Below are 20,853 nucleotides of genomic sequence, written 5' to 3'. Positions count from 1 at the left end.
CTGTGTGTGTTTTTATGAATATTTATTGTTTGGACTGTAAGCCCAGAAAAACTCTGAGCGACCTCTCGACATGAAAAGAAATTCATTTTTTTCATGTTTTGGCCTTGATGGAAAACTGAACACAGAACCCATATGGCTTCATTTTACTGCCAGTAATTTGGTGATTTGGCTTTGCTGTGTGTTTTTCCTCCTGCTCCCTATTCTACAGTTGGTGTGCAACAAAAGGAAACAGAGAAACAGGCATAAACATAAATATGATTGCACACGCACAGGTTTCTCATGCTAACTCTGCCTGATAATATCATAGCTTGTTTTTTATTTGTTTTGGCTGTGACATTTCAGTATCATCAGTGCCTTTCCAAAACTACTCGAGGATTGCACAGAATCAGTAGTGATATTTTTAAGTCTGATTTTGTATCAGTGCTGACATTTAAGATGTCTGTTGTGAGTTCAGAGAGCTCTGAGGTAAAGTGGAAACAGAAACCAAGGAGCTGCTCAAAATCCTCCCTTTTAAAACAAATGTATTTCCATTCGAGCTGCTCACTGTAAATACTGTTCATAAGAGACACCTTGTTTAGTTTACCTCATGGATGTTTACCTCAAACACAGGAGACGTCACAACACTGCCTCTAAATAAAAGACAACACTGCCCTCCAGTGGTCAGAGGATGAAACATGTGCAGTGTGTAAAAAAAGATGTCACTGGAGTAGAGGTTAACATAATAAAATATATAAACATTTTCTAGTCTAAAATTATAAAGACAGAAACTCAGTTACATACACACAGAGCTTACAGATACAAAATGACTTTTAAACATGTTTTATGGTTTTCTGAGAAAAATTGAATTCTAAATATGTTATAAACGTAAAAAAGAAGGATGGAACAAAAAAACTAATTGATGCAAATTTTTAAGTTCACCTGCCATTTATTCTTGCTGTACATGACACAACCCTCTTGATAAATAAGATGTTCACTCATGTCTTAGATAAAAAAAATAATCATCATGATAATCATGATGATTATTATCATCATTAAAATAATAAGTTAACAATATGGAAAAGAGGAAAAATGAAACATAGAAGATTAATATTATATAGAAAAATCACAACAATACATTTTTGACCAGTTACTGCTATTAAGGAAATAAATAGACATTATTAATCAATTTAGCATTATTCTTTGAAATAGTTTTACACGTTAATATATCATAAAAAAAAGTTTGATCTGCACCTTGAGTTTTGATGAAAAATATAGAAAGACATGATTATAGTACATGCGAACAGAAGACAAAAGAAACAACAAAGTGATATTTATTATATGATAACAACTACTTTTTTAATGATATGGTTTATAGTGTTATATATTAAGCAGAATGAATCCAGAAAACTCTTTAACATCCTTTATGAAACTAGTGTAAACAAAGCACTGGACAGATTGTGTTTGCACTTCCCAGTCTGTCCACAAGATGGGGACATTGAGACGACTGATGATTCAGTCACGTTTACGTCATCACGTAAAGTTTACAGTCAGTGTTAGTGACACAAACACAAATATATGATACAGTATGCAAACTTTTAATGGTGAATAATCACTGTACAGACACTGAAAGGAGTTTGAATCAACTAGTTACAGGTCTTGTGTTTTATGACTGTTGCACTGATTTTAAAACAGACTTTCTTCTATGTTGAAGGGGGCTTTGCTATGATTCATGATTGATTGATTGATTGATTGATTGATTGATTGATTGATTGATTGATTGATTGATTGATTGATTGATTGATTGATTGATTGATTGACATGGCCTGCACTCACAAGATAGTTATATTCAAAAATATATTTTGGTTGGTTGACGGCCTGCCAGAACAACCCCCCCTCCCCACCGGATTGCTGATGGACGGCTTGCCTCCCCCCGCCCCCTTGCTCCCTATCCCTCTTCCTGCATCTTATCCCATCTCTCCCCCTATCCCTTTCCAAGCCCGGCGCAGTCTAGGCCTGTGAAGACTGTTTCGTCATGAGCCGGGGATCCGGCCGAAGATTTCTGCCTTTTAATAAGGCAGTTTTTTTCTTACCACTGAAACTTTTGCTGCTTTGCTAAAGTGCTCATGATGGATAGGCCGGATCTTTGTAACATAGCAATAAGTAAGGTCTTTTACCTGCTTTTTGTAACATAACAATGAGTAAGGTCTTTTTACCTGCTCTTTTGTAATGTTAACAGACAAAGAGTAAGGTATGTTACCTGCTTTTTGTAAAGTGTCTCAATGTAACACTTGTTATGAGTTGACGCTATACAAATAAAAATTGATTGAATTGATTGATTGATTTTGGTATCACCACAATGTCTCTTTGTCTCTTCACGACTTATATCGGATAGATCTCAAGAATGAGTCACAGTTGCACCATATGGAGATCAGGTAACATTATTGCACCAGATTTACATATCGAGCAGAAAGAGGAAGATGAGTTAGGTGAGGAGAGGAGAGGGGGACTGTAGAGGGATAATGAGATTTTGACTTCATTATTAACTCTGAGTATATGGTTTCAGTCTGGAATTATTTACTGCTATGAATTTAAATCCTATCTATCTATCTATCTATCTATGTATCTATAATGAATCCCTTTATCATGTTACTGAGTCAGAGTTGTCATGGGATAAATAGTGTAGGTGGCCAGCTGTGCGATGTGTCCCATGATCCTAATAGAGACTCTGGCACACTAACAGGGGGGTCGCTGTTTCTCCTCCCACATCAGATCAGCAAACAAAGGCAGCACAAACATGACAAGCAGACTGTCAGAGGGAGTGAACCCGTGTTGACCCTCTCCAGCCTACAGAGGAGACGCAGAGGAGCTTTGCTGTCAATCCAAGTGTGGTCATACAACATGTCAGATTCAGTGTGCCATCCAATACCACACTGTTATGCAGGCAAGCATGCTCTACTTATATATACATAGTTATTTAGCAAATTATGCCACAAAAATAATGTAGGGAAGCTGAATTTAAAGCTGAGCACATTTCTGTTTCTGACAGTTTATGTGATTTGAATACATATCTTATAAATAATTCATGTCTTATGTGCACCATCAAGATCCCTCTTGGTCCTTTGAGGTAATTGCTAACATCAGCATGCTAACCAGGTCACAACACAGACTGGTTAAAAGAAGTGGAAGTTCCCCGTTTGTGGAAAATTAGGACCGTAGCTGTCTTGAAATTGTGGAACCAGAAGTGACCAAATTTAGATGACATAGTTAATAGAAAAGTGGTAAAGTACTGTAAATCAGATTAGCTAAATTGACAGCGAACAACAAGCGGTAGCCTCCCCTGTCATTGGAAGCAGTCATGCCCTTAATCTACAATATGCTGGATTTAGACTTTAAACAGATCACTTAAAAAAATGTGTAATTCACCCTTTTCATAGTTATCATAAAAACATAAATTGGCTATAATTGGTTAAAGTTTCTTTGAAAGAGATATGGATATTTCTTTAAATGAATGAACTATAGAGGGATATACAACATGGACAGTCTCAGTGAGGTCACCCATTGGTTTTCTGAAGCCTGGCTTCCACATTGGCTTCCTTTTCAACACCGACTTGACGAAAGCCGTTTTGAACCATGAGTAAATGTATACAGTTACTATATGGGGAGTTAAGCAGATTGACTCTTTTGGGTAGCAAGTCTCAAGCGGCCATCTGAAGGAAATAGTTACTAGAAATAGGTTTCTAGCTAGCCTAGCAAGAATGATTTTGGGGCTCCGAAAGACGAAGCAATCTTCTCTCTACAAGGAGTTTCCCAACTGTGTGAAAAGGTTTTGAAACCAAACAGTGGTAGCCTAAGGCCCCTTTTAAGCCAACGCTCAAGTTAAAAATCGTTCAATTTATCAGAAAGGTGCTGTTGACATCACCGGCACTCGTTTACAAATATTAGACATTCCTTGTATTTTTTTTGCCACTTATGGATCGTGTCTTGTACACAAATACTCTTTGCCCGATGTCTGCCGGGGTAAAACATTCTCAAATAAGAAAAGAATACAGTAAAAAGCGACGGAGCATTGTCTGTCATACAGCGGCCGTTGTTAACAGACTGTTGTCATAGAGACAGGGCGGATGTGAAGCGCTTTTCTCCCTGGAAAAACCCTAGGTGGATACGGGACCTAACTCATTTTTTTTTTTAAGGCTTAAAATAATGAACATATATGCAGACTGTACTTTCTTGTGCTCAGTAAAAATCTCCTGGAGATCATGGTGACGGTCATGTCTCCGTTTTCTGAAATGGAGGCTAAAACCCTTGTACAACTTACTTAAACTGTGCCACTGAGCCATCTTATCTGAGGTCACTGTGTTTCAGGTGCACACTGCACACGTTCCCTTATTTCCATAACAAACACTGATATATCAGTGGACAGCTGCTGGAGCACCATCAGTCCATGAACTTACTTTCAGGAAAGTCATGGTGGTACAAGAGATGACAGTGAATAGTGGTTTAATCTGGCTGAAGTCTTTTGAATGTATTTCTTCAGTACAGGATCCCAAAGACCCTGTGGGCTCCCTGTGGGGGGGTCTGGACATCCTCTGCATACTGAACAGTTTGAATTCATTATATCTGCTCAAAACAAAAAAAGAAAAAAGGGACTGCAGACAGATGGCACTTCTGTACACCAGTTTCTCATCACCTACCCACATCGATAGTTATATAATCCAGCACTGTTTCGTTTATAAATGAAACGCGATGGACAGAATGTAGGCTATTTACTTGATCTTTTTCTGGGAGATTTATTTCCAATACTTAGCAACAATTTTCCAAACCAGAACCAACGATGTGATATCAAACACTGAATTTACACCTGGTGCTTACAGGGGATCTGTTGGAGTCATTCCTCAGGGGTCCCAGATCGTCCCTGGTGTACCTTTGTACCTCAGCGCGCGCGCACACACACACACACACACACACACACACACACACACTACACACACACACACACACACACACACACACACACACACACACACACACACACACACACACACACACACACACACACACACACACACACACACGCACACACACGCGCACACATTGCACTCATGCGCTTAATGGGCGGGGCCTAGCAGCGTGCAGACTGTCTGTTGCAGCTTGTGCGCATGTTTGGATGTAGCGGTGCAGGACAGCATCATTGCATGGTTGATGTCCAGCTGGAAGGCGCGAAGAAAAGGCGAATTAGCAAAAGAAATTTAAAGCTTTCTAGTCAGAATTCGTGACGGATCAGGAGGCATCATGAGTAAAGTGCAGGGCGGGATGAAATGCGTGAAATATCTGCTTTTCGTTTTCAACTTCATCTTCTGGGTGAGTCCGCTGCAAAGGCTATAGCCTACTATTTCATATTCCTCAGTATTATTATTTTTATGCAGATCCTCTGTATTATTTGTAACTGGGTTTGTTTTATGGAGTAATTTAAACCTCATCAAGCTCTGTTAGCATGAAAAGAAACCTGATAGTGCTCCGCCTAGTTGTGTTGTTTACATGTCCAGCACACTGCAGGCTCACAGTGTGTCTAATTATCGTGTTAGATATGGTTTTAATAAGATCGTTTCATTGTGCACTTGAGTTTTGGAGAGTTAAACCTGCAGACTGTCTCGCTCCACCTGCTCCTGCAAACTCTCAAGAGTGCCTCTGACATCACAAACCAAACCCAATGTAGCCTATGTCGAGGATTTAATCACCAGGATGCCCATTAGCTGATGCAAAACACCAGCGACTGTAAATCATCAATATTTTCATTTAAATCCATTATGGAGCCCTAATAGCTCATTACTGCCCATAAAGAGTACTCCATCTACTAAATGATGTTAATAATTCATGTTTAAATCAAACTACAGCCTGTAAACCACCCACACATTAACACTCATGTGATTTATAGTGACTGTATAATGCACTGAGGTAGTCATCATGCAGTGTACAACACACACACACACACACACACACACACACACACACACACACACACACACTGTGTGACTTTCCTGCTACTGGTCTCACAGTGTGTGTCGTGAGTGTATTGTGTGTGTGTGTGTGTGTGTGTGTGTGTGTTTTAAAAATAGGGTTTATCTGTTTTGGGCACATCATGGATGAGGTTTGTGTTGGTCTTTTCGCAGCTTTAGATCTGCTCAGATTCACCTGTGACTTAGGGCTGGGCGATACGACCTCAAATCAATATCACGATTAATTGAACATTTTACCTCGATTACGATTACTAAACGATTATTTGGTTTTAGTTTTGCCCTCATAGTTCACTGACATGGTCTCTACTGTAAATATGCTCATCTATTAAAGCTGGGATCTGTTTTCCAATGAAAGAGTTCACATCTGATGAACTATTTTGTGGTTATTTATTGAATATCAAATCAAAGCATCGCTTGAATTGAAAACAGCACATTCTAGTTTTAAAGTAGAAATTAACTTCTATAAAACAGTAAAAAAAAAAAATAATAATAACTTGCATTTCTTGCAAAAAGTTTTTCTGCAGTGTTTACATTTAACTTCTTTTTGTTCTGTGTCGTCTTCCCTAAATACAAAATGTGTCCAAACGTTACTTCCATGTTGCGGATTGGACGTGTCGTCAAGTGACTGCCCTGAAAATAATCAAAAATAATCGACATGGGCAAGATTACATCGGTTAGAGGTTCTGAATGTCGGTTTCGATTAATTTCCCAGCCCTACCTGTGAATCCTCTTTGTGGATTCACTTCATCATCCGACTTTATATCATCTCAACAGTTCATGGAAAACGTTTTTTTTTTAATAAATGTGAGGAATGATGGACGGCATGTAGTCCCTTTAACAGGTTGCAGACTAATGCAGCCTGTTCACCTCAAGAGTAAAAGAAGAACTCTTCCTTTACAGAAGCACAAAGGAGATGAATGAATATCTGACTGATTTTAACAGCTGGATCTTAATATTTCTGCTATCCTCCTCTTCATTTCATTATCTCATGACACTGCAGATCAGACATCCCTTTTTTGGGATTCCAGCTCCTTTTGTTTGAGAACCATAAAAGAGTGAAAGTAATTTATTTCTGCTCCAACTTTGGATGACACAGTCTGCATATCTTTTGTTTGAATTGCTCCCCTGTGTTAATTCAGCTGTGGCTCATTTTATAATCTGTCATGGATTAAAAGTGGATTCATTAAAGTGCATGAAAAGGCTGCGACTTATGATAAATCCTTTCATAATTTTATGATGTGAAAATTGTTTTCTTTGCAATCTTTGATTTGCAATAATGATAACTACACGTCACAGTTTCCTAGAGCCAAAAGTAGGACGTGTGCATATGGTGAGTTTGGTCTGAAAAAGCATGCAAAAAAAACAAAAATATTACATTTGCTGTCCATTTGTGGAAAAAACAAAAGCATCAGAACCACACAGCAGACTCGCTGAAACTTTGTCATGTTTGTCCATAATAGACTGCTGTAGTTGTCATGAATCGATCCTCATGTTTTACAGCGTAATGATACAGTGCACATGTACTTTGACGGCGGCGTTGGCTCCTCTGTGCTCTGTAAGACGATCTCTTGTGTCACCAAAATGACAGCGGCCTCTTTGTTCAGAGTTTTTTTTTTAGGGGAAGGGAAAGCAGTGCCGTTGTGGTCGCAGCCAAAAGAGGCGTAATGACCGAACGCTGTCATTTTGGGGTGCGGAGCCAAACGAGCAGCCAATAACACTGCGAGTTACATCACCCGGCTCTGTGAGGCTGGCACCGCCTGTGGCTGAAATGCACCATGGGAGATGGGCCGCTGATGCTGACGTTTAGATGTGATATTCTGGGTGTTTAACAGTTATTTTTACAGTATCTCAAATGTTCTCAGGAAGGAAATCAATCAACACTAAACAGATGGTTTTATCAGGATTTTTCTCCCACAAATGTTACACAATGTTACAATTCACTTAGCAGACGCTTTTATCCAAAGCGACGTACATCACCAAATGTGTGGTTTTATTTTTTAAAGTTACTACTTAATAATGTCCTAGAGTTATGTTATCAGCTGAAATATCATTGATGTAAGCATAAAAAACACATTATATATATTTGACATCTCGTGATTCTTCTGTTATTTTTTAAACTTGTGACAAAAATTGCAGCTGAGACCAAATAAAGCCAAGGTCAGAAGGATTCCCTTTCTCAGGGTGACTCCTGCTTTCCATCGACTCTCCATCGATCAGTTTATTTCTGGTAAAGCTCGCCCTGGGAGCGCTGATGTCACTTCAGTGTTGTGACAAACTCCTTAACACGTTAAGATGGATGTCCTTTTTTTTTTTTTTACAACTTATGCTAACGTGTGTCTTACACGGTGAAGAAGTTAGTCTTCTTTTGGCTTCAGTTTGGGATCCAACACTCATTTTTAAGAGTCTGAAACCTGCATTAACATTTCTGGCAGAAGTTCGGTGAGAACTAACAGACGAGAAAACAGACAGCGAGCATCAAGAGACTCTTTACTGTTAGGACAAAGACGAGCATCAGCTACAGAATCCTAATCAGAAGAACCAGAGAAAAAGTGAACCATCATGATGGGCCTCAATGTTTAAGAGATTTCAGTGCCAGGACTCTGAGGACTCATCATCAAAGACATCAGTTAAAACTTCACCATTCTTCTTCTATATGAAAAAGTGCGTGAGTATGATGTGAATATCAATGGTTTCGTTTCTCCCCACTCAGCTGTCGGGCCTGCTGGTTCTGGCAGTGGGACTGTGGCTCAGGTTCGATCCAGAGACGGTGGAGCTCCTGACAGGTGATGGAGCCCCGGACACCTTCTTCATTGGTACGTCACAGTTTCTACAACCTCCAATCACACTTTTATTCATTTACCTTGTATTTTAATTGAATTTAAATTGCATTTCAATGTATTTACGCGTGATAAACCGCGTGACTGACTTCATTTGTTGAAAGAATTTAACTAACTCTAAATGTGTAGCTTACTGACTTGATGACTGAATATGTATCTCTGGATCAAAAGTGAAGCTCCTGTGAGGAACTTACAGGTTGTGTGGATTTTGGCGACCCCTCTGAACGAAGCAGGACATTTTTTTTTCTTACTGATCTTATCCTGAAAATGTGAAAGTAGTGATTGTGCGCCGGATGTTGCATGAATACACTATATGCACTGACTCCAGTCACAGTATATAAATGTCACTTCCCCCTCCCACTGGCTTGAGATTAATTCTCCTGAGAATATCCTGCTGCGTTCTCACATCATGCCACTCTGAAAAAAATACTAGGGGGTCTGGCAGGTGAAATCTGAGTAAAAAATGTGGCTGTTTGCATTCACACCTACAGCTCCTCCTGGAAATATCAGGAGTTATTCAGGAGTTTTCTGCAAGTGTGAAAGCCCTAATATTTTATTCACTTATTTATTTTCATTAATCGCTAGTTTTTCAAAGTGTTCAGAATGTGATAGTGTTGAAGATTGAAAAATGTATGCGATCGAGATGTTGCAAAATCAAACAATGATCGTGTTTAACAATCCTGATGGCAACAATATCAAGCAAAATATTCGTTATTAGGATTTTTTTCAAGGAGCCATAGCTTTGAGAAGTCACACGTTTTAAGCTTAATATTGATTTATAGTTTTAAAATGCGACATTGCTGATTAATTTCCGTTTAAAGGCAGAAATTGGAAAACAGCGTGGAAAAACTTGATTGAACAAGTATCAAATAAGAGACTGTGAGGGATACATGTGTTTTTGCTGCACAATAAGACTCATTTCTATGGTGGCTGACCAGGGAAATCACTTAAACCATTTACATTACATGCCTTTAAATACATAATCAATGCCAATTCAGAAACATTCAAAAGTCCAAAACAAATACAATGCTGACAACAGGATGCAACTGAAATAAAAAAACTGTATTTACCGCCGACACACTGCAAGGACATACAATGCATACACAGTAAGAAACACTTATGCATGTGTTTTTGAGTTTGCATTGTTTCTGAATTTGCTGCATGTTTTTTTTTAATTAGCACTGTGTTTAAGCCGTTACAGCTCTTTTGCTCCTGTAGGCCACCGTACAGCTCTGTGTGTAAAACAACTTAAACTCACAAAAGTGAGGAACACAGTGCGGCACCACTTTTCCTGCTTGATGATGTCATCAGTTTTATGGTGCACTCACTGTGATAACCGTGTAACAAACCCTTGTTAGCTTCCCGGGGGGGATTCCCAAACAGCAGTTTAACCGGAGCAGCTCTGAGAGGCAGCAGGTGCTACTGAGCAGTAACGAACGCTTAACGCTTCATTTTACTCTGAAAGCATTGTGAGCTTTCATAACTACTTCCTCCGCAAAGTGGCTTTACACATCACTTTCATCCTCACCTATTATTGGCCCATTTCATATCCTTAAAGTGACGAATAGTGCTACGTGCTGAGAGGAAGTGAGTAGGACATTAGTGAAAGGCACTGTTAATGGAAACACTTTGGTTTATGGGTTGTGGAGAGAAATTATCATGTTCACAAAAATCAATGTTATTTTTCCTTTGACTAGATAATTACTATCGATCTACTATAGGACAGTGGATCGATCAATGCGAGAGCCACACGCTTTAAGTGACGAACATGAAACTCTCTTTTCTCAAAAGACTCTGAAGTTCTGGTTCTCTTTTTTTGTTTGAGAAAGGTTTCGTATCTGGAAACATTTATTATTGATTTCACAATACAGGAACTCGTGACATATGATCTTAGGCTATGTGTTTTTGGACCATGGTGTCAGGAAAGGGGGGGGGGGGACACAGGTGTGGACCCAGCGGTGTCTTAAAGTTATCCAACTTTAGCCAAGCGAAAGATTGGAGAGGAGAAAAAATAAACAAGTAGTATAGAGCCAAAACAAGCTGACTAAACTAAATAATGCACCGAATATAAGACACTACACCACTGCTGCCGAGCAGCTGACTCGAACCTAAATTGTTCAGGAGACCCAGAAAACAGCAAAGGCTGCCAGGGAGGCCTTAAAAGTTAATGGAAGAGGAGTAGAAAAAGTTACACTCTGAGAGACTGCCATAGAGAGCAAATACACAGAAAGGTTTTGTTTGTGTTTAAGACGAGATAAAACACAGGGAGAACCTCTCACTAACTCTGAAGGCGAGATAATGAGTCAGCACAGAGCACTGGAGACCCCGAGAATATATAAACTCCCCACACCTGAGCTGAAGCAGAGCCAATCAGTCACTCACACACCTGAGCTGAAGCAGAGCCAATCAGTCACTCACACACCTGGGCTGAAGCAGAGCCAATCAGTCACTCACACACCTGAGCTGAAGCAGAGCCAATCAGTCGCTCACACACCTGGGCTGAAGCAGAGCCAATCAGTCACTCACACACCTGAGCTGAAGCAGAGCCAATCAGTCACTCACACACCTGACTACAGTGCGTTGATTCTCTCACCATGCCTCACACATGGAAGCAGATTTAAGTACTTAAATTGATTTTTAATGAAGGATCAAATAAATACATCCATTAGGACACATAACAACTAAAACAAGTACCAAATCGTTCATTTTCTAACTAAAACATTCCAACAAAACCACAAAGCAGCTCAAATTTGACTTTCACTGAAGAACTCAGAACATAGACGACGATAGATTTAATTTAATGTCACAACTATGAAATAGGAGACTTGTGAGAGATCGATTGTGTTTGTGGGGATTCTGAACCTTTTGGGAGTAAAAAATAAAACATTGAGACGTATAAAAAAAGACAACAAAAAAAGGCTGTACATAATCCTGCAACTATAAATAAACGAATGAATTATTCTGAGAGGAAAATAAAACAAACAAAGCAATAAAGGTAACAATAATCGTCGTAGATGAAAAACATCCACACACACATTTATCTTAACTTGTAAAGCCTTCACGTTTATTTAAAAAAAACCTCATAGAGCTGTTATTGTACACACAGTAACAACAGAAAATTAACTTTTCTCCCAACAAAGGTTAGGACTTACAGTTCTGATTCAAAAGTAAAACATTTTTTAAATCTGTTCCTCTCCTTTGCACAGTATGGGAAAGTTTTGTTTCAGTTTGACATTTTCAACACAGATGTCATTCAGCTGCTTCGTTCTCTTAGAAGCAGTAGGACAATATCAAAACAGCTTTGATTATTGGGTGAGCTTTTCCCTCGACGACTTCACACATTTTCCAAATACAGCTGCAATTTTCAAACTTTTGAATGCATTCAAACTGTTCTCTGATGTCCCACAGACGGATCTGTTTCCCACAGGAAGTAGTCCGTTGTCTTTTTAACTTGTGAGGAACTTGTTGTCCTCTTGCAGAGAGATCTGAATTTAACACACAGCAGGTGATTAAAAGGGAATAGTAGAAAAGACAATCAGGCTTCAGTTTGGAGCAGGACTCCATACAATAGGCCCTCTCTCTCTCTCTCTCTCTCTCTCTCTCTCTCTCTCTCTCGCTCGCTGTCCCTGCGTAGGAGGAGATGATGAGAATGAAGCCTATTCTTGTTGCTCCGGTTAGACCATGACCTAAAATGGTGACTTCACTTCATCAGCTCTCTGCTGAGCTTCCATGGAACTGACTGCACCCCCTCCTCCTGACAGCAGGTTGGGTGGGGCAGGTGACAGCAGCAGCGATGATACTGAGCCATGCAGACCATACTTGCAAAATCAGTAGCTTGTGCGACTAAGGCCGGAAGAAAAGCACAGTTTAAACATTATTAAGTCAGTGCTGCTCTGAATCATTGTTTTTATCTTTATTTTAGCATGAAATATCCGCCGAGACAAAGTTCTGTGCAACAATACAAGTAAAAGCAGAATAAAACGTGTAGATGAAAACATAGCAAAACTATTACATATGCATGAAAAACAAATGTATGTATTTCCTTCCAGAAGCTCAGGCTCTATCGCTCTTTAAAAACACTTTTAGATACCAGGATGTGCAGCAGTCATGAAGACAGACTTCTCTTTTATTCAGTCTCATCATATGATCTAAAGTGTCAGTGAGCAGAAACAGACTGAATGTTCTCACAGCTGTTTATGCAAAGAGCTGCAGGTGAGATAACCGTCATCGGTACATTTGAGATGCAAATATCATCAAGCTCAACTGAAGTTTCTACTGAAGCATGAACTTAAATAACACTCTGTTTCGAAGTTAACTACACACTTCAGCGGCAAATAATGTGCCTAAACTTCCACTATAATATCATCTAAAGGTCAACTCGTCAAGCCTCGGGACCCACCACCTTCTCCTCCGTGAAAAATTGGGGCCCCGAATTTCTGACATTTCTTGACCAATCAGATTTATTTACTGAAAAAATTGTGCAGTTTGGACCTCAGTCGGTAAAAAACGTGACAGAAGCAGGAAACCAAACAAAACAAACAAACAAAGTGCTTCAAAGACTTTTTTACTCAAGTTTTTCCAGACACACATTCACCACCCGCTGAAAATGACTCCGCAACCCACCTCTGGGCCCCGACTCCCGACCCAGCGGTTGAGAACCGTTGATCTAAAGGGTACCGTTGAAGAGGGAGATTTTATAGACAGAAGATATTTGTCTTTAATATCATGTTGATACTTCTTCATAGATTACAATCCTCATAAAACAGGATTTCGAGTGTATCTAACTGCCGTGTCGTGATGGAATTATTCCCAAAATAGAAGGAGGGACATAATGATGGGATGAATTCGATTGGATCATTAACTTCAACAAAGCTTTTTAATTGGTCGTAAAGAAATAGGTAGTGCAGGATGAGTCATCACACATTTAAAATGGCTTACAGGAGGAGAGAATAAAGTTATTTTGATGTTAAAACACTCAGATGATGCTTTATTGAAATGTTGTGGCAGATGTATAAATGAACATTTAACACAGGAATGCTGGATTTAAAGCAGGATTTTTTTTTTTTTTTGTATTATGAGGACTTTAAGCTGTCCAGACGTGCACAAAGTCTGGAACAATGTTGAAATCCTGATTTTATAATTGCATCAGTGTCTTAAAGTCATTCAATGACAAGGCTCTGATCTTTAATCTGATGAATATTTGAAAGCAAAACAATGACGTGTGTCTGGAGATAAAAAAAAAACATAGTTCAGCTGATGTGTCATTATCTCACATCGTCTTTGAATATTTACTTTGAAGGAAGTAGTTCACAAAGTCTTCACACTGTTGAGGAGTATCAAAAAACACTTTTAATATAAAATGTTCAGATTTGAATAATATCATAAACTCCTTGGGTTGTTATGAAAGGAAACACACAAAACAGCTGTTAGGAAAAATAAAAGTTCTTATAATGAAACTTATTTGCGAGTCAGATCCAGGTTCATGTCAGGTTCAGGCCAGGATCTCTGTCTTAAATGTCTCCTTCATGAATTGAATCTGGATCTGGCCAAAGGTTTGATGTTTTGTGGATCAATATCCCGATGACTCAAATTGACAATGTTCATGAGTCCGACCTAGAATACATTTTTCTTCTTTGGCCCATCAGTCATCCCTTCAACACATTTTACACATATGATGCTATAGTTCAATTAATTCATCTTGTGGAGGGGTTGTGGTTCATCTTGTCGACAACGACTGATGAACACCTGAGTCGGTCGCAATGCACCAGCTAGTTTAAAATGTTTATATTTTGTCATGTACAATAAAGGCATTTAATTCCATAAAAATCCTACAGTGTGCACTGGAGTGTCTTTTGCAGGGTAGTTGCAGTTTGCATGCCACCTCTTCACAAGATGGATTAACCATAGCAAACCGCACTCAGGGATCTGTGACTAGAAAGACCCAGCAGCGCTCCTTTGTTTTCCTATGATGCTTGTAGTTTTTCTGTTATCCTGCTAACAGACAAATAGCACTGAAAGCACGACTTCATTTGTGGCAAGACTTATGCAAAATTCATCGGAACAATCTGCAATGAGTAACTGATCATAATGAATACACACAAGAAAAAAAAGATGTAAGATCTTTGTGCGTAAGTGTTGCCCGGCCCTGTGGCAGCTCTCGTTGTTAGGCAACAACAACCCGCAGCAGATTACTGAGCGCAACAGCATCAGTTCTTTTGAATGTGTGAGAGCTACTGCAGAGGATCGATGATGGTCTTACAGAGGAGCCTTAGCAACAAAACAAACATGAACTTAAGCCTCCTGAGCAGAGCGATGGAGCTGCCTACTTGCACGTCTAGCAGCACGGGGACCGCGCAGAGAGAGGGACTAAAACGAGGCAGAGCGTCAGCAGTCCCTACAGATTCATTACTTTCCATCCTGTCACCTTTCTTCCTTGTAAACAGCTTTTATGTGCAAAGATACGCTAGATAAAGAGAGAACTTTAAGACATGTATTATTAACGTTCGCTACCAGCATGCATGTGGAGGCTGGATTAAGAGATGGAAAACATCACTACATAAAGCTCTGTGTCGACACTTTGTATATACACTTTTCTTTCTTGGCCTCTTACATTTTCCATTTCAAACCAAGACACTGCTTTGAAGCATGGTATCCCTCGCTTCCAGCAGCTCATCTTTACGTCCGCTTCTGTTCAGCAGCAGGAAAACAACAGCTTGCAACCCCCCCCCATGAGGATTAATTAAATTGCTGCACTGGTTGCTGTCTATGTCACTGATTAGACCCTGAGCATGGACCTGGGGGACTTCTGCGGTGTTGGGTTACAGTGTAAGGGGCTCTGTAGTAGTGAGGGAAGGGAGCAGACAGGAGGGAAGGTGATGACATCGAGGCTCGTAGGGAGGTAAGGAGATGATGGGATGGGGGAGGATGTAGTCTTGTTCTGCAGCAATTAAGCAAGCCTCTGAAAATTAGATTTTCCTTCTTTCTTTCTTTTTTTTTTCCACCGGACAGATGGCGTGTGTTTTACAGTTTGACCCTGCAGGAACATGGAGTCTGTCTGATTGGCTGAACGATCAGTTTGTGCAAAAATAGCAAGAAGAGCTCAGAGTTATGACATCGTGTGATACTTCTGTAGACTTTAGATGAAAGCTAAAGCTGGAAAATAAATATTTTTTTATGAAAACTAAGAGACAGGGTTATTTGTAATTTTAGATTGAACAACACCATAATTCATGAGGTCATTGGATGAAATAGAGGAAGAAATCAGGATTTTGTAGTGTTAGAATGAATACATACTTTGAGTGTTAGAATAGTTACATGATGAACTACCAAGCAGCCATTAACAAACCTGGGAATGCCATTTTCAAATTTAAGATCTAAAACATTCTGGCTCCCACCAAACGTCTAATCACATTACTCTTAAACTTTATTTATCCCAGAGGGCAATTGAGTTCCACAGTCCACCCAGACCATGCGTACATTTACAAACAAACAATAGAAGGAGTTAGCTTTTGACACTTAGATTAAGTATTTCCCAAATCAATCTCTGTGAAAACCAGCCTTTGGCAAAGCAGTACAAGCTATGAATTCATCAGCATACAATAAAGTATTTGAAAGAAGAAAAGAAAAAGCGAGTAGAAACGTAACATTTAAAACTGAGTGTTCGAAGCAGGCGGACCAGGTTGAAATCCGACCTGTGGCTCCTTTCACGCATGTCATTTCCCTCTCCCTGTCCTTGATTTCTGACTCTGTCTCTACTGTCCTGTCTCTACAATAAAGGCATAAAAAGTGCCCCCCCCCCCCCCCCCCCAAAAAAAAAAAGACATTACCCTCTGCAGCCCATCTGCAGTACCTTCATGGCCCAGCGGGGGGGTCCACACTTTCGGAATCTCTGCTAAAGAGGAATGTATTCTTATTATTTTCAAAAATCCATTTATGCTTTAACTGATTTCTTTAATTACAATTCAAGAGGCCAGAAGTTATTTGTATGCGTGGTGCAGTTTCCTTCTGTCTTTGTTTCAGTGACACGTGATGTCATCTAACCATTCTGTTTTCTATCATTTCAATAGCATGTTAACGAGGTCTTGACACACACAAATAAATGAAATATAAGAGTGATAATGTATCAAAGGATGAAATCAGAGGCCTATTTGTCTGTATCTATTTTGGTTTCTTATTCTACCTCTGAGACATGTGGGGATGGGTGGGATTGCAAGGTTTCTGCAGAAAACACTGCTGCATCAGATGGTCTCTTTGTGTATTTACTGTCAACAGTTACAGTTTTTGCTTTGTTTTAAAGAGCGCTTATCCAGCTTAAAACCAGCAGAATAGACCACTGACAACCATGCAGGTTTCATCTGACAGATACAACAAATAAGTTTTGCACAATAAAATCAGGAGAGGTCTCTTTAAATTACATAAGGAAAACTATTTTTATGTCAAAGTATGGAGGTTGAGTTTAAGACACTGAGAGTGTGAGGAAAGAAGCTGCTCTGTAGTCTGCAGCAGATATTTCTGTATCACTTGCCAGATGGCAGGTGATGGTGGATATTATCCTTCAGTTTATCTGTTTGGCTCTATGAAGGCACCTCAAATGATTAGTTTTGTTTTATCACTCGTTTATATACTGAGTGGAGGCAAAGAGACAAAGGAGAGCTATTTTAGAACAACCAAGAAAAAGTGCCAATAGTTTGTGTCAGAGATTCTCTTTGTGCTCAGACGTCTCTCATCTCGACTCAAAACTTTAAAATTCACAAATATCTGCACTGAAGGAGGATGCTGATAATCAGAGTGAATTGTGGGAGGCGATTCAGAGGTTTCTGGCCAGTCGAGGAGTTTCCACCTACACTTTTCTTGTAGTCAAACACACAACAACAAGAGCCTTTTTCAGAACAAAGGACATGAGAAGAGAACACAAGGAGTGGGGTGATGCTGCCACCCTGTGGAGGAGCTGTGAACTACAGTCATGTGACAGCTCCACGATTTGATTCTAGTCTCCATTTTCCATTTAGGCCTTTTAATACTAAACATTACTAGGCTGGTGTATAGTTCATCAGCTGTTTTACTTCTACAGAGTGACACAGTTTAAAGTATTGATCTTTTCTCCTCTTCTCCACTCAGCGGTGTACATCCTCCTCGGGGCAGGAGGGTTGATGATGATCGTCGGGTTCTTTGGCTGTTTTGGGGCAGTACGAGAGTCTCAGTGTCTTCTCTCGTCGGTGGGTACATAAATGAGCTGCCTGTGACAGTGTTCATTCACAGTTTTGAGTTTTATTGTTTGGATACAAACTTCTTGGGGGAGGGGGGGAAGCCTGTTAGAATTTTTTTTCTATTTGGTACTAATTGTGAAGACAAAAAGAGTTTGATTGGTGCACTCTCCATGAAGTCTTGTTAATTTTGATTTAGGTAGAGCCTTTCAAGGACACTTTCCATGTAAGAGGTCAAAAAAAAAAAAAAAAAAACCTTTACCGGGAAACTTCACAGACAATTATCAGGAAATTGTTCACTAAATTGATTGCTTGGTCAATTGCTGTTTCCCACAGTCACACAGACACTTTCAGTCTCAGTTTAAAGGTTTTAACAAGAAATAACTGACCTAGAACGTGAAGTGTTACCTTCCTAACCCCCCCCCCCCCCCCCCCCCCCCCCCCCCCCAAACTTGGAGACAATAACACCTTTTTCTCTTCCCAAGTTCTTCGCCTGCCTCCTGATCATCTTTGGAGCAGAAATCGCAGCTGGTGTGTTTGGATTCTTAAATAAGGAACAGGTACAACTCTTAAGTCGTTCATTTAAAAATAAATAATGTTTAAATGTTTCCTCGTAATCTATAGAGGAATCCTCTAAATGACAGATTTGTTTGTTACCTTTTGTTCACAACAGATTGTTGAGGAAGTCCAAAAGTTTTACAGCAGCTCTATCTCTGACGTCTCCAACGCCAATGGCACTGCAATAGCTCTCCTTTACCACAAAACTGTAAGTACAATTCAATTAAACTTGTTCATGATTTAATTTTGTTATCTATTACTCATCATTACTCTTTTTCATGACAGCTGAACTGCTGTGGAGGATCCATGTCAGAAACCTCTACTGCTCTCTGTGCAGACTCTACTCCAGAGGAGACACCGGTAACTACATGCGATACTTTAAACACTGCTATGACACTTCAAATCCACATGGTGGCAGTGTGGTGCTATTTTAAGATTCAAAGATTTGCTGCAATTCAGAGTTGAATCAGTCCTGATATATAATTGGTGTTTTTTTTAATATGAAATAGTTAACAGCAGGACGTTGTGAACCCTTTCATTTCCTAATGAAATCCTAACTGCTGTGTTTTAGGACTGTCTCACTGCTATAACAGACTTCTTCAATGAGAAGCTGCACATCATCGGATTCATTGGGATTGGAATCGCAGGAGTCATGGTGAGAATTGTCACAACTTTAAATTGAATTCACAGTCATTTTTTTGACCATTTATCTTTGCTCTCATTTGTCTTATGATACTGATTTGACTCTAACGTTTTCCAAATGGTGTTTGCTTTCAGATCGTTGGCATGTTCCTCAGCATGTTCCTGTGTTGTGCCATCAGGAATAACAGGGAGGTTATATAGTCGATTAGCACCCCCACTTCCCCTCTTCCATCCCATTCCCACCAGCCAGTAAGCCCACTACACCCTCCTGCATCCCTTCAAAATCAACCCCGTCTGCAAGAGAAGGGACACACCAAAGTTACATTTCACTTTCATTTCTCACAGTCCAGAGTGAGCTGGTGGGGGATTTCCTTAAAAAAGAAAGAAGATTTCATCCGTCCACAGGTCAAATTCAACACGATACGCTGGATCGTTTTTTCTCCCCCACTCCACAAGCCCTGAAGAAGTTAACCCTCTGCTCTTTTTCATAACACTCGCTCTGCTTTTGGCACAACTCTGTTACATTCCTCCGTTACAACATCTTTCTGTTCACTGTAACTCCAACACGACTCAGAACATGGAGCCTTCTTTGACACGGGAATGTTGTGATTGAGGAGTAATGCTGTAAATACAAACACCTATGTTATGCACCTGCTCTTGACATTATTTATCGCTCTCTTTTGAAGTCATTTATTGGCCTTATCTTGTGTGCTTAAATGTTTGGAGGACTAGTCGACCTTTGCAGAGTGAGTTTCCATAATGTGCCTACTGTATATTTATTCACAACGATAAGCCTCCAGCTTCATTTTCCTGCTGATTTCGATATGTACATAACGCCTGTGCTTAGTCCTAGCCAACACACTCTCGAGTATTTCTTTTTTTTAGAGCACAATACAGGACATGTAGGCATGGTTTGAACCCAAAGTGTGAGAAAATGTCTGATGATAAACTGCCACTCTTTGAATCTCCAAATTCTAAAAGGTCACGAGTAACATGACGTCTTGAGCTCTTCCGGAGAGCATGTGTGAACTGTAACAGTGAACTAGTTTGCCTTTTTGTGTGGATTATTTTGGATGTAAATTTTGTTGGTGTGCCAATAAGATGTGAATTATAGAATAATATAGTTTATGTCATACTCTTAACCTTAATAAAAACACATTTTGTGTGCTTTTATTGAATTGTTTGGCTGTTTTTTTGTTGTTGAAGAATCAACGGGGGACTTCCTGTAAGTTTATCTGAGGTGCAAGTTGAGGGTAAATGCAAATTTTGTGGTCGGTGAGATTCCTGAACACATACGCACAACGTGTACACTCATCAAGTTGAAATGGCTGCCATTCAAGTCAAGGCAAGCAGCTAAATCTATATAGCACATTTCACACAGAGGTTTAACTTTATACAGGTGGAGAGAAACTTCAGAATGACATCCAAAAAAACAGAATTACTTTATACCATTTAACAAAAGTGTTTATTGTAAAAAAAAAACAACATATATTTAACTTAAAGGTAAACTCCTGCACACTGTCTTACTGGCAAACAAACATGTATTGGCAACTTTTCAGATACTAGATCTACGTACATCAGACAAACAGTTTGCTTTGTCACCTGGGAGTTTAACTTTAG

General features: G+C 39.6%; 1 protein-coding gene across 1 annotated transcript; it reads left to right on the top strand.

Moving 5' to 3' along the window:
* The first annotated feature begins 5,127 nt into the window (after positions 1–5,127).
* tspan2a (tetraspanin 2a) lies at positions 5,128–20,411 on the top strand. Its single transcript, XM_061043367.1, has 8 exons — positions 5,128–5,337; positions 8,704–8,806; positions 17,948–18,045; positions 18,519–18,593; positions 18,707–18,799; positions 18,877–18,951; positions 19,163–19,246; positions 19,369–20,411. The coding sequence occupies exons 1-8, from the start codon at positions 5,269–5,271 to the stop codon at positions 19,432–19,434; spliced, it is 663 nt and encodes a 220-aa protein (XP_060899350.1). The 5' UTR covers positions 5,128–5,268; the 3' UTR covers positions 19,435–20,411.
* The last annotated feature ends 442 nt before the right edge of the window (positions 20,412–20,853 follow it).

The sequence above is a fragment of the Labrus mixtus genome, chromosome 7 (genome assembly GCF_963584025.1).
Source record: "Labrus mixtus chromosome 7, fLabMix1.1, whole genome shotgun sequence".
In the NCBI taxonomy this organism is placed as follows: domain Eukaryota; kingdom Metazoa; phylum Chordata; class Actinopteri; order Labriformes; family Labridae; genus Labrus; species Labrus mixtus.
This window is presented reverse-complemented; position numbering and strand designations above follow the sequence as displayed.

Coding starts and splice junctions, on each gene's coding strand:
- tspan2a (XM_061043367.1), top strand. CDS start 5,269: ATGAGTAAAGTGCAGGGCGGGATGAAATGCGTGAAATATCTGCTTTTC. Junction 18,046..18,518: donor CTCAGTGTCTTCTCTCGTCG/GTGGGTACATAA, acceptor TCTCTTCCCAAG/TTCTTCGCCTGCCTCCTGAT. Junction 19,247..19,368: donor TTGGAATCGCAGGAGTCATG/GTGAGAATTGTC, acceptor GTTTGCTTTCAG/ATCGTTGGCATGTTCCTCAG.